Source organism: Pelodiscus sinensis, chromosome 2, assembly GCF_049634645.1.
Source record: "Pelodiscus sinensis isolate JC-2024 chromosome 2, ASM4963464v1, whole genome shotgun sequence".
Taxonomy (NCBI): domain Eukaryota; kingdom Metazoa; phylum Chordata; order Testudines; family Trionychidae; genus Pelodiscus; species Pelodiscus sinensis.
This window is the reverse complement of record NC_134712.1, coordinates 232,044,404-232,056,903: the sequence shown is the minus strand read 5'-3', so window position 1 is coordinate 232,056,903 and position 12,500 is coordinate 232,044,404. Positions and strand designations below refer to the sequence as shown.

Here is a 12,500-nt window from a genome sequence, read left to right as displayed (position 1 = left end):
ATGTCCCTGCCTGGGTGATCATCTCTTTCTGAGGTTTGTGCCTAACAACACTGCTGACAGAATTCTGAAGGGAAACTGACTTCCTATTCTTGTCAGTGAATGAGATTATGAAGGGTCAGCCAAGAAATATCAAGAATCAGAGGAAAGAGTGGGGATTTAATTACACCAAATCTCAGTATTTCTTGGAGCCTATGAATTATAGCTTCCAGGAGGACTGTCTCCTCATCTACGAGACACAAAGACAATAGGGAGCCATCAATAGTTTTTTTAGGAATGAAGTAGTATTCTGTTACAAAGAATCTGTGAAATTGTTGACTGCTTTCAAATTAAGGCGAGTCCATTGTATCAGAATCCACTGGGGATGTGCATTGCTAGATATATACTTGAAAATGGGAAGCCTCTAAATGGGATTTGGTGCGTGTTCCAATTAGGATCAAGGTCTTTTTTATCCTCACAGAGCCATGTCAGTCACTCTTACCATGCCAGAGCTGACTCATTTCCCAGCGTCTTTGGGGTCATGCAGGACAGGTGGAAATGGCTTGTTGCAATAGACGCATAGGTGATGCCAATGGTGTCATTCCTTTTTTTAGGGGTGAATTGTTAACAAGCCAGATTGACCTCTGTAGTGAGGTGTCTACTTCACTCTGCCCAGAAGGGGTTAAAGCACACTGGAGGGAGACTGCACAGAGCCCCCATACAATGAGGAAAGGGCTCCTATGGGAGCCAGAGTGCAGCTTCCTGGGGTAGCCCTGTTTATAAGGAGGTGCTCAGCAAAGCAGAGAGCAGTTGGGTTCTGACCAAAAAGGGTGCAGGAATGGCTCCCAGTGAAGAAGCTCCTTTGATAGAGCAGTGCTGGACAGGCTCATGGGAGCCAAAGAAAGAGGCTCTGGCCTGACACCTGCCAGACTTTAGGCCTTGATACAGAGGCCAAGGAGGTGCAAGGGGAAGTGTGGCCCAGGAAGCGAGAGGTCAGGAGTAGGCTGTGGCCAGAGAGTCCCTGGGCAAAGACCCAGAGTAATAGGCAGGCCTGGTTCTCCTCCACTTCCCTCTTTGCATTGCATCTAGCCACCACAGGAGCGTAGCTTCTACAGGCTGTAGCTTGCCCCTGAGGTGAGGGTCTAAACATTGGCTGCAGTTGGTCATGGTGGTAGGTACAATATTGAGATCTGCTGATACCCCCAGAGTGGTGGGCACTGCTGGAGGGCAGTGTCTTGAAGAGAACAACATGGTCCTGAGAACGATGTGGGGCCACAGTTATAAAGTAGAGAGAGTACAGAGTGACAACAGGTGAGAGACCAGCGAGAAGGGGCACCCTCCTGAGGACTGAGCTAATGCCCAGAGTGACATGCAGGAGGCACCATGCCGGTAAGTCTCAGACCCCATTATAACCTCCTTTAGTTTAGCAGGTGAAATTGGTGCTAAAGTAACAGCATGAAGATGGAAGAACTGTAGAGGCCTTCTCTTTTCCCATAACTGATTATCTATGTGGTTAGCAGTCAGTGAAGGCATCCAGACTTATAGACGCCTCAACATAGGTCAATTAATCTTTCATCTCTTCCCACAGAACGGGTAATGCTACGTAACCTTCTTCCATTCTGTGTCTGCAGTGAAATGAAGAAATGCACTATGTAAGTAGCAATGGCATCCTTACCCTGCTGTAGGTTCTTTAGAGCAGCCTTGAATGAATGTGCTTTATAGAGACTGTCAAAGATCAGTAATACAGATTGCAGGAAGGAGTTCCAATTTGACATCACTGTGCTGTTAACACTCCAGCAAGGGAAAGGCCCAGTCAGCAGACTGATTACCAAGCTCACCTTGGCCAGGTGAGAGGCACAGTCGGAGGATGCAATAGGAACAGAGGGGGGCATTGATTCATTAAGGCCTTGAATCACTGGTGACACCTACTAAATCATTCTGGTGTGGATAGTACAGGCCCCTGTTCCAGAAAGGGCACTGTTGGCTATGTCAAAGAACATAAGAACAGCCATACTGGGTCAGACCAATGGTCCATCCAGCCCAGTATCCTGTCTGCCGACAGTGGCCAATACCAGATGCCCCAGAGGAAGGAAACACAGCAGCTAATCCTCACGTGATCCCTCCCTTGTCACCCACCTCCAGAGAAACAGAGGTTAGGGACACCATTCCTACCCATCCTGGCTAATAAGCTATTGATGGACATAACCTCCAAGAATCTATCTAGCTCTTTTTTGTTCCCTGTTAAAGTTCTAGCCTTCACCACATCCTGTGCCCTTGCTATGGCTGGGGGAGAAGCAACTATCCTGTGGTCCTAGCCCTAGAGTCGCTGTGGCAGGGAGAGACTTCTCTCCCTCTAATCCCAGGTACTGCTGCAGGTAGGGAGTGCTTGGGGGAGTCCTCTCTCCTCACTGTAGCCATGGGGCAGCCTGCACCCCAAACCCTCATCCACAGCCCCATCCCAGAGCCCACATCCCCAATGTTTCCATTTGATAAAAGTGGTGAAGGGTCTATGTTCAGAAAATCATATGTAAGGAATATTTGCCTGAGTATGTACCTTTTGCATCCCCACTCAGAGATGCATCTGGGGTAGTTGTTCATCTATTGCCTCCAAAATTAAGGAGTTAAGGGCCAGACGGGAAAATAAAAATCCTGAACTCTTGCCCTGAAAGTAGTAAGTCTGTCTGTCTACTTTATTGCTAGGCGTGTGGGTGGACAGTAGCTGAGGTGTGCTAAATTGTCTTGTCTTTGTTTACAGGAAGGTCTATCTGTGCTGAAGGTGATGTGTGAAGAATGTCCAGTTATTTGTGCTGAGTTTCTTGGATCTCTTCTAATGGGATTTGAAGTGTATTTATTATTCTTTTCATAAAATCCTGAAATTGTTTAAAATTGGAGGTGGATAAATACTTCATTGAGAAGAGTGTACCCCTTCATTAGCTCTCCTTTCTTCCTCCTCAGACATCTCATCCTGCAGTGAAGACTGCTGTGGAGGAATAAAGGGAAATGGAGAGTGCTGTCTTTGGTATTTCCTGCAAGCACTGTGTACCTTGGGAAATAGTTGGAGGTTGTGATGCGGTGTACTAACCCCCCCCCCCGGCCAGGGAGGGGTTAACCAGGCTTACTGGGCTAAGAAGGCTCCTCCCCTGCAGCCCTGCTGGTCATGCTCCCACTGCAGAACCAATATAAAGGCCAGAGGAGCTGCTCAGTTGGGACTGACCACCAGAGGAGAAGAAGCTCCTGCCAGAGCACAGAAGACACCACCGCTGCTAGACCAGCTGCTGCTGCTGCACCAGCTGCGAGCCACAGCCGCCGCACCAGCCACAGGTGCTGACACCAACGCAACAGCATTCGCCAGCACAGGTGCGGACTGTGCTGGCCAGTGGACAGGTGTAGGAAGCAGTCCAGGGCGGGGAGCAGGAAGCATCCTCAGTGTACTTCGGGGGAAACTCTCAACCAGGCCAGTGGTGGGAACCACCTACTGTTGAAAGGGCCCTGGCCCTTGCTCCCCAGAGGAGGGAGCCAATCTACTGAACTACACGTGGCCGCTGCGTAGGGTTGCTAGATACTTTCACAAAAAATCCTGAACATGGCGGGGAAAATTTGGTTGAACAAAAAAACAAAACAAAACAAAAAACCACACGCCATTTAAATCCCCCGGTATTTTCTGGATTGTTTTTTTACCCGACAGGGGCCACAAATACCAGTTCATACCTAAGTTTACCACATTAGCAGCACCCCTAACCGACATGACAAAGAACTAGTGACCCCGGAAAGTCGAGTGGACAGCAGGATGTGAAGCAGCTTTTGAGGCCATGTGGGACCACCTGGTACAAAAACCGGTACTTGCCCAACCAGACTTCACAAAATCATTTATTCTCCAGAAAGACACCTCAGAGGTGGGTCATGGGGCAGGAGACAGGAGGGGAAGAACACCCCATTCTATATCTGAGCCACAAACTGTTCTCCAAAGAGACAAGGTACTCCACGATAGAGCCGGAAGTGTTGGCAGTGAAATGGGCTATTAAGGCCCTCCAATATTACCTTTTGGGTAATCCTTTTACGTTAGTGACTGACCATGTCCCGCTGAACTGGCTACATAGCATGAAAGATTCAAACATACCAATTATGCGCTGGTATTTATCATTACAACCCTATTCGTTTCAGATGCGCACCTCCCCAGGAGTCCCTCTTAAGGGGAAGTGTGTGTGACTGAGTATACCAATCCCGCACTGGCTGGGGAGGGGTTAACCAGGCCTGCTGGGCTGAGAATGCCCCTCCCCCACAGCCCTGCTGGGCACACTCCAACTAAAGACCCAATATAAAGGAGCAGCTCAGTTGGGACTGACCGCCGGAAGGGAAGGAGCTCTTCCCAGAGCACAGAAGCCACCACCCCCTCTAGACCAGCTGCAGCCACCATGTCAGCCACGGGCCATAGCTGCCGCTGCACCAACTGCAGCCGCCGTACCAGCCACAGCCGCCAATGGAGCAGCATTCGCCAGCACAGGTGGGGACTACACAGGCCAGTGGACAGGGTAGGAAGCAGACCAGGGAGGGGGAGCAGGAGGCTTCTTGGCTGACTCGGCTTGCTTCGGGGGGAACTCCTCACCGAGCCAGTGGCGGGAACCACTTACCACTGACAAGGCCCTGGGCTGGGGCCCGGTAGAGAGGGAGGACCTGGGCCCCCCCAAGTCCCTTCCTTACTCCCCAGAGGAGGGAGCCAATCTAGTGAACTATAGACTCAGCTGGGTCATATTTACCCCATGGATGGGGGTGCTATAGACACAGCTGATGGGCCATGTCACCCTGCAGATGGGAGGCGCTAGAGACTTGGCCGCCAGCCCGCACCACCCCACCAACTGCGGCATGGTAGACTAGGCCCCGAGCTGTAACGCCCACTCTACAGGGGCTTTCGCTGGGGCTAGACTACGGGGTGAGCTGCTGTGCCTGGGTCCCCAAAGGGGGGTCAGGCTACCCACCCCGTGACATGGCACCAGGCAGAGCAAAGCAGGGAGTAGGAAGCCCCTTTGCATAACAAAGGGACATTCTGCAGGACCCCCAAATGGATTAGCCTCCGTCTCACCCAGAAATGGGGCAGGACCAGAGAATCACTTCCTGCCCAGCAGCCAGGCTATGAGGTGCATGGCTCCCATCTCACTGGGAAGGGCTACCCACCCCGTGACAGAGGTCAATAGCCTAAGAGCCTCAATATAGCAATACGGGAATGGAGGAGGCATTTAGAATGGACAATACCAAGGAGGATGCTGAGCAGATCAAGGCTTCCCTAATTTTAATATATCTCTTGAAGGAACAGATTCTGGAAAGGGTGGCCAAAGTAGGTAATCATAAGACCTCTCAAGATAGCCTAGGCAGAAGCCATTAGTGGATGCAGGATAGCTGCTATAGTGGATCTCTTAGAGGTATGCTATTTCTGAAGAGTGTTAGTACTCCTTTTTCCCATATTGCTTGCAGGTCTCCTGGAGGCCACTGTATTGGGGAGGATTTCTAGGCCTACATCTGAAGCCACATGAAGGTAGCATTACATCATAAAGAAGCAAAGTTTAATTTTCCTGTCCCTCTTGGAGTAGATCTTAAAACCAGTGCAGATTTTTCACTTTGAGGGCATGTATGTATCTCTGAGGCACTGATTACAGAAAAAGTGGCCATCACTAAATGGGAAGGACTTCCAGCAACTAAGGCAACATTTGAAGCCTCATTTCTTAAGCATACTCCAAAACAAAACAGGCTTCTGTGAAAGGCGGACGACCTCTATACATGAGGCCATGGGTGGAAACAGGAGGCAAAAATGTTGGCCAATGGAAAAAAGAACTGGCAAAGAATAAAAGAATAAAATAAATAAAAGAATAAAAACTATTGGTTATAAAAAACCTATAAAAGTATCAAGTAGGCAGGAATCTGCAAGCACTATGAATGCTCTCTCTCTGCTAGGACAGTCAACAAGGAACTGAAAGTGATTGGTCCATCATAGCTCCATGTATCCGCAATACAAGGCACAAAGACAGCTAGAGTACATTTGCAGACCAAATGAAGAGTACTGCTGAAAATCTCTGACACAAGATGCACAGGGCACATGCATACCTCAAGTGAGTACCCATAGGAGCAATACGCCAAGAAGAATTTCATATTCCCAAAAATAATAAACCTAAACCTGAACTTGGTGGTAAATGAATGAAAAGAACCAAACAAATATAAATGAACAATCACTCGGTCAATCAACATTTTTAGAAGGGCCATTTGACATGCATGCACTTTTTCTGATACAGTCATCTATTTGGATACCACGGTGGCAGAGGGCAAGTAAAACTTTCCATCATTACAGTAGGATTTTCCACAGACTGCCCTTGCACTTTCAAGTTACATTAATTTACACTTACTCTTATCAGCCTAAAACTTCTAATTAATTCAGTGGTATCCTTTTTCTTTAAACCAGTAGCAATATTGTGTTGTCTTACTCGTTCAATCTGTTTCTTACAATGAGTAAGTTAATAAAATCATATGACATCTATCCAGAATCCATAGTAAGATTTTTAAACACACTGCTTCTTTTATATTATTAAAAATTGTGTCACCACAGAATTAATAGTCAACTATATCACATAGTGCGTATATACTATGAAATGCTATTGTACTGGATTCCCACACCAACAATATATGACATTTCCTTCCATCACACCTGGCAAGGAGATAGCAGACAATCTTAGTTTACAAGTTTTAAAATGCACTAAAGTGTTATGTACCCTGTGACTGTATTATTTTCTCTTGTTCTGACTGATTCAAGGTGATTGGTGATATATAAATAGCCTATCAGACAGAGCTGTGCAGTATCTCTCTATTTCTTAGGGAAACACACCCATAGGAGTCGTCACAAAATAAAAGAAAAAGATTAAAAAAAGATAAAAAAAGATTTTTTTTATCAAAAACTGTATCATCTTGAAATCTTGTACATTTCAATTGTTTACATTAAATACAAGAACTTATAATTCATGCCGAGCTGACTTCTTTCCCTTTTTATTTATTTTGCCTTTTTCCCATTTTATGTAATGTTTTCTTTCCTTCTGTTAAGTATGAGGATCACGCCAGTCACTGATAACTCACAGAAAAATCCTCCCCATAAACTCGTCTGAACAGCCTTTACGGCTGCTATAGTGACCAGCTCCGCATATAGAAGCAGCATTCTCCTTGGCCCATGGAGAGGTACAAGAAGTGAAGAAGGGGACTCCCTCACGCCTACCACTCCACTTCTTGGCACTTCCCACCTCATGGAAGTAAGGAAAGATCATCTTATCCCCTGCTGCATCTTTCAGCTCCATGCCCTGTAGAGCGATCCAGGAATTGAAGCTCTCCAGGAATTTGCCTTCCTTGCCACCTTCATCTCTCAGTTCTCTCCACAAGGCAGCCCTAATGTCACTGCTGCTTCAGTTAGTCTTGATCAGAATCCAAGAAGAAACCTACTGGCCTTACTGAATCCTATTTGTCTCCTCTTTCAGTTATTTCTCTGCTGTTTGGAATGGCTAAACAGAGAAGAAGGAAAAGAACCTGTAGGCCTTTGCTACTGCTTAATATACCAAAAAGAGTAATTCATCATCCATGGCTCAGTGCACAGGGATGGAGTAAAAGAACTACTCTCCTGACTGCTCTTCTATGCGCCTATCTAGCTACCCACAGAAGTTTCCTGATTAGTAGAACAGATTTCCATCTTATCCTGACACCTGAAGCAATCTCAGATTGCATGGAAATACTGTCCCAAACATCCTATCACTTCTTAGGCTCCTATAGGACATATTAAAGTCCTATGTCCATTTTCAAATGCTTGATTAGAAAATTCTTAATTTCATTTTATTTACTAGACAGCAGCTTCACTCTTGTGCTACTATGAAACTCTCTCACAAGCCCTGGACAAAAATGTACATATGAACAAGCTATTGCATCATGCTCTTCCTTCACTACTGCATTTCAACTAAAATATATAAATGTTTATTTTCAAATGAAAGTGACTGTCTTTAATGGGCAAACCAATCCTTTCTTTTCCTAACACTAATTTTTTCATTTTGTTTTACTAGTAACTCTTCCACTGATTTAATATGATACTGTACACCAACAAGCATTATGTGAAAAAATCATTTGTTTAAATCTAAAATTTAGTAGATCACAAAATATACCTTGGACAACAACTTGGCTTCCAGGTACAAAAAATTGCTGTGTGCCATCAGGTGTTTGTGCTGCATATTGAACAATGGTAGCACCTGGCTGAGGAGCTCCTGAATTTGTCATTGTTAAAGTCTGCAGTCCCTGGACACCATCAGATGCTGGATTAGAAATCTGGATTGCTCCACCTTGGGCTATGGCAACTAAATAAAAAAAAATATATGTATTAGTCAATAGAAACAAATATATACAACATACTATACTATATTTACCACTTTGGGAATAAAAGGTTTTTTTCCATCAGCTAGGGACTTCAAATCATATATATCTACTTAAAGAAATTTTAAGAACTAATATTATATGCTGAATTAATGTATTTTCAAAAAACTGTACCAGACTTTATGTGATATACTTCTGTTGTCTATTAGTCACTTCTTGGGTCAATCACATGGAGAATGCACTACTTCATCTGTTTTTTTTCAATTTCTAATCCCAGCAATTCTAATGCTTCAGTAATGATTTCCACATAAGTCTGATAAAGATACAGGGCATCAAGCCCTTGGGAAAATGGAGTAGATTGAGATTAATTATAACAGATGAAACAGGAAAAATAAAAAGAGAATCAAATTTATCCAGATCTTTGCATAAGATGCAAAGTACTAGGGGATCAGAGGGAAGGTGTAAAGGTACATTCCCTGGAACTCAAAATCTTCCTCCTTTTCTGAAGTTAGGATGTCCACAGTTTGACCCCTTGGAATTTCTAGTTCTCTCTGTGAGAAAAGACTGGGAAATTTTGTTCTGACACAGCAAAATGTGAAAATCAGAATCTATTACCACGCAGTAAAAAATGAGAGAAAGTGTATATATGCATTTTGCTCGTCAACTTGATTAAATTCTTCCATCTGACTCAAGGAATACTTAGCATAATAACTGTTGTAAAAATAAAATTCATTAAAGGGGTAGATGCTAATTTCAGCAGAAATTCACAAATACTCATTTTAAAAAACCAGAATATATTACTGATTTCTATAATACTCGCTTAGAAACATCATTTAGGGAGCACCCATTTCCCCGGAAAAGCAAATGGTCTTTCTATAAATGTATTTAAACTGTATACATCATCAAAGTATTTAAATGTTGCGATGTGATAGTACATAAAAATCTATTATAAGCATAGATCAGTGTTGCCAACACATGATTATACTGTGAGGCTCCTGTTACTTGGTGGTGTTCTTAAAGTCTCAGCTTCTGGAATCATATGAGTAAAGGAGAATCTCAACTTTCATTATTTTTTAAAAATAAGTTTTTACCTTTCTTTGTTTTGGAGAAAAGCTATAAAATGTGAAACCTAAAGTTTCACAAACAATAAAATAAATAAAAATGTGTGTATTATTTTTACACATCATGATTTTTAAACAAATTAGATGATTTGAGGGGTCATGACTTGTGCTTTTTGAATGCCTGTGGTGAGCAATATAGGATATTTTTCTTTAAAATGCAACATAGTGCATTAAACCTAGCACATATTAGAGACCCTTCAATTACTGACAGTTATCTAGACAGAAGATACACATAATGTAACTTCATATGGTTAAAACTTTTGAAATGCAGGGCTCTTTTTTTTTTTTTTTTTTTTAGAGAGAGCCAGATATGATGGTGCAGTTGCCCCATAGGTAACTTAGCTGAATATAGAGAATTTGCCCTCTATACAAGGTTGGATGAAGAAATTAGCCTCGCTTGAATCACTGAGATACGGTTCAATCCTATCTTCAAACTGACTCTAGTGCAATAAACCCTACAGGATATTCTGTATGTCGCAAGCCAAACAGACTTGAGAGAGCAACATAAAAAAAGAGAGGAGGTCAACCAGGATTAACGAGGAGATCTATGATCTAAAAATCAAAGAGGCGTCATATAAAAAGTAGAAAGTAGGTCAAATTACAAAAGATGAATATAAGCAAACAACACTTATGCAGGGGGAAGATTAGAAAGGCAAAGAAGAAAACCAAGGACCAGGGCAGGCTCATTGCTCAGTGAAAAAGGAGAAGCAATAACAGGAAACTTGAAAATGGCAGAGGCGCTTAGTGACTTCTTTGTTTTGGTTTTCGTCAAGAAGATGGATGGTGACAGGATGCCTAACATAGTGAATGCTAGTGAAAATGGGGCATGGGGTAAGTTTAGAAGTTAAAATAAAAAATGAACAACTTAAAAATTACTTAGAAAAGTTAGATGTCTGCAAGTCACCATGGTCTGATGAAATGCATCCTAGAATTCTCAAGGAGCTGAAAGAGGAGGTATCTTAGCCTTTAGCTCTCATCTTTGAAAAATCACGGATGTTGTAAGAGATTCCATAAGATTGGAAAAAGGTCAAATATAGTGCCCATCTATAAAAAGGGAAATGAGAACAACCCAGAAAACTACAGACCAGTCAGTTTAACTTCTGTGCCAGGGAAGATAATGGAGCAAGTAATTAAGGAATCCATGTGGCAAACATCTGGAAGATAATAAGGTGATAGGTAACAGCCAGCACGGATTTATAAAGAGCAAATCATGTCAAACCAAGAAGTGGTGGACATAGTATACCTAGACTTTAGTAAGGCATTTGACAAGATCTCATATGTCCTTCTTATCAATAAACTAGGGAAATACTCCCTATATGGGGCTACTCTAAGGTAGGTGCATAACTGGCTGGATAACCATTCTCAGCGTAGTTATTAACGGTTCACAATCATGCTAGAAGGGCATAACAAGTTGGGTTCTGTAGGGGTCTGTTTTGGGACCGGTTCTGTTCAATATTTTCATCAATGATTTAGATGATGGCATAGAGAGTATGGTTATTAAGTTTGCAGATGATTCTAAGCTGGGAGGGGTTGCAAGTGCTTTAGATGATACGGTCATAATTCAAAATGATCTTGACAAACTGAGGGTGGACATGATAGCAGTGAATTGCCTAGGAAGGTTGCCTAGGGAGGTTGTGGAATCTCCATCACTGGAGATATTAAAAGCAGATTGGATACACATCTATCAGGGATGATCTAGACAGTACTTGGTCCTGCTGTGAGGGCAAGGGACTAGACTCAATGACCTCTCCAGGTCCCTTCCAGTTCTAGGATTCTATGAGGTGAAAAAACAGTTACCTACCTTTCAAAACTGTTGTTCTTCGTATGTGCTGCTCATGTTTATTTTAAGCAGGTGTGTGCACACTGTGTGCACAGTCATCAGGTTTTTTCCCTTAGAAATACCCGTCAGTCAACTGTGGAGCACCCTGAAGTGGAGCCACTATGGTGCTATATATTGTTCCTTCTTGCTGAAAGACTCCAACACAGGGGAGGCAGATAGGTTTTGGAATAGACATGAACAACACATCTTGAAGAACAGATACAAAAGGTAGGTACCATTTTTTCTTCTTTGAGTGATTGCTCATGTCAGCTTAAAGCAGGTGACTCCCAAGCAGTTATCTGGTGGAAGGGTGGGAGATCACTGAGTTACCAACTGAAGCACTGCTCTTCCAAAAAATGGCATAGTCTCTGGTGTGCAAATGAATAGCATAGTGAGATGTAAGTGTATGGACTGAAGACCAAGTTGCCACCCTGCAAATATCCTGGATCAACACCAAGTATGCAGTGGAGGAAACCTGTGCCTGTATAGAGTGGGCAGTCAGCAGAGGAGCCAGGATCTTGGCGAGATCATAACAGGACCTAATGCAGGTTATGCTCCATGAAGAGATTTTCTGGGAGGTAATTGGGAAGCCTTTCATTGTATCAGTAATGGAAACCAACAGGTGGATGGATTTCCTGAACAGTTTAGTATGTTATAGATAAAAAAAAGTCACACTGGATGCTGAGAAGCTCCTTGTTGGAGTTATGCAGCTTGGGGTAAAAACAATGTAGAAAAATATCCTGGTTGGCATGAAAATCTGAAACCATCATAGGTGAAGAAGATGGGTATGGCCTAAGATGGACCTTGTTCATATAAAAGACTGTATAAGAAGCTCGGACATCAATATCTTGAGTACAGAAACCCTCCTGGCTGATATGATAGCCACTAGAAAGGCCACTTTCCAAGACAGATATAAGAGGAAATATGTTGCTAGAGGCTCAAAGGACAGTCCCATTAATTTAGATAGTACTAAATTAAGGTCCCATTGAGGAAAAGGGTTATATGGGGATAAAGTCTGTCCAAACTCTTCAGGAAATGGGTTATCACCGGATCTGTAAACACAAATCAGCTTGCTGAGCTGGGATGGAAGGCTGAGATAGCTGCCCAGTGTATGCTCACAGAAACTACTGCCAGCCTTTGCTGCTTTAAAAGAAGGACATAGTCCAGAATAACAGGAATAGAGACGTCCTCTGGCTGAATACCCT

At 43.4% G+C, this 12,500-nt stretch overlaps 1 protein-coding gene across 9 annotated transcripts in view; it reads right to left on the bottom strand.

The window, feature by feature from the left end:
* Nucleotides 1-12,500, bottom strand: part of CREM (cAMP responsive element modulator) — an 86,432-nt gene that overhangs the window by 19,257 nt on the left and 54,675 nt on the right. For all 9 annotated transcript variants that reach the window (XR_003091180.2, XR_012902103.1, XM_075922694.1 and 6 more), the window contains one exon: nucleotides 8,151-8,339. Coding sequence is in view for 7 of the 9 variants with exons in the window: in XM_075922694.1 (XP_075778809.1) it covers nucleotides 8,151-8,339 (189 nt within the window). In the remaining 2 variants the exon portion in view is untranslated. The remainder of the gene's footprint in view (nucleotides 1-8,150; nucleotides 8,340-12,500) is intronic.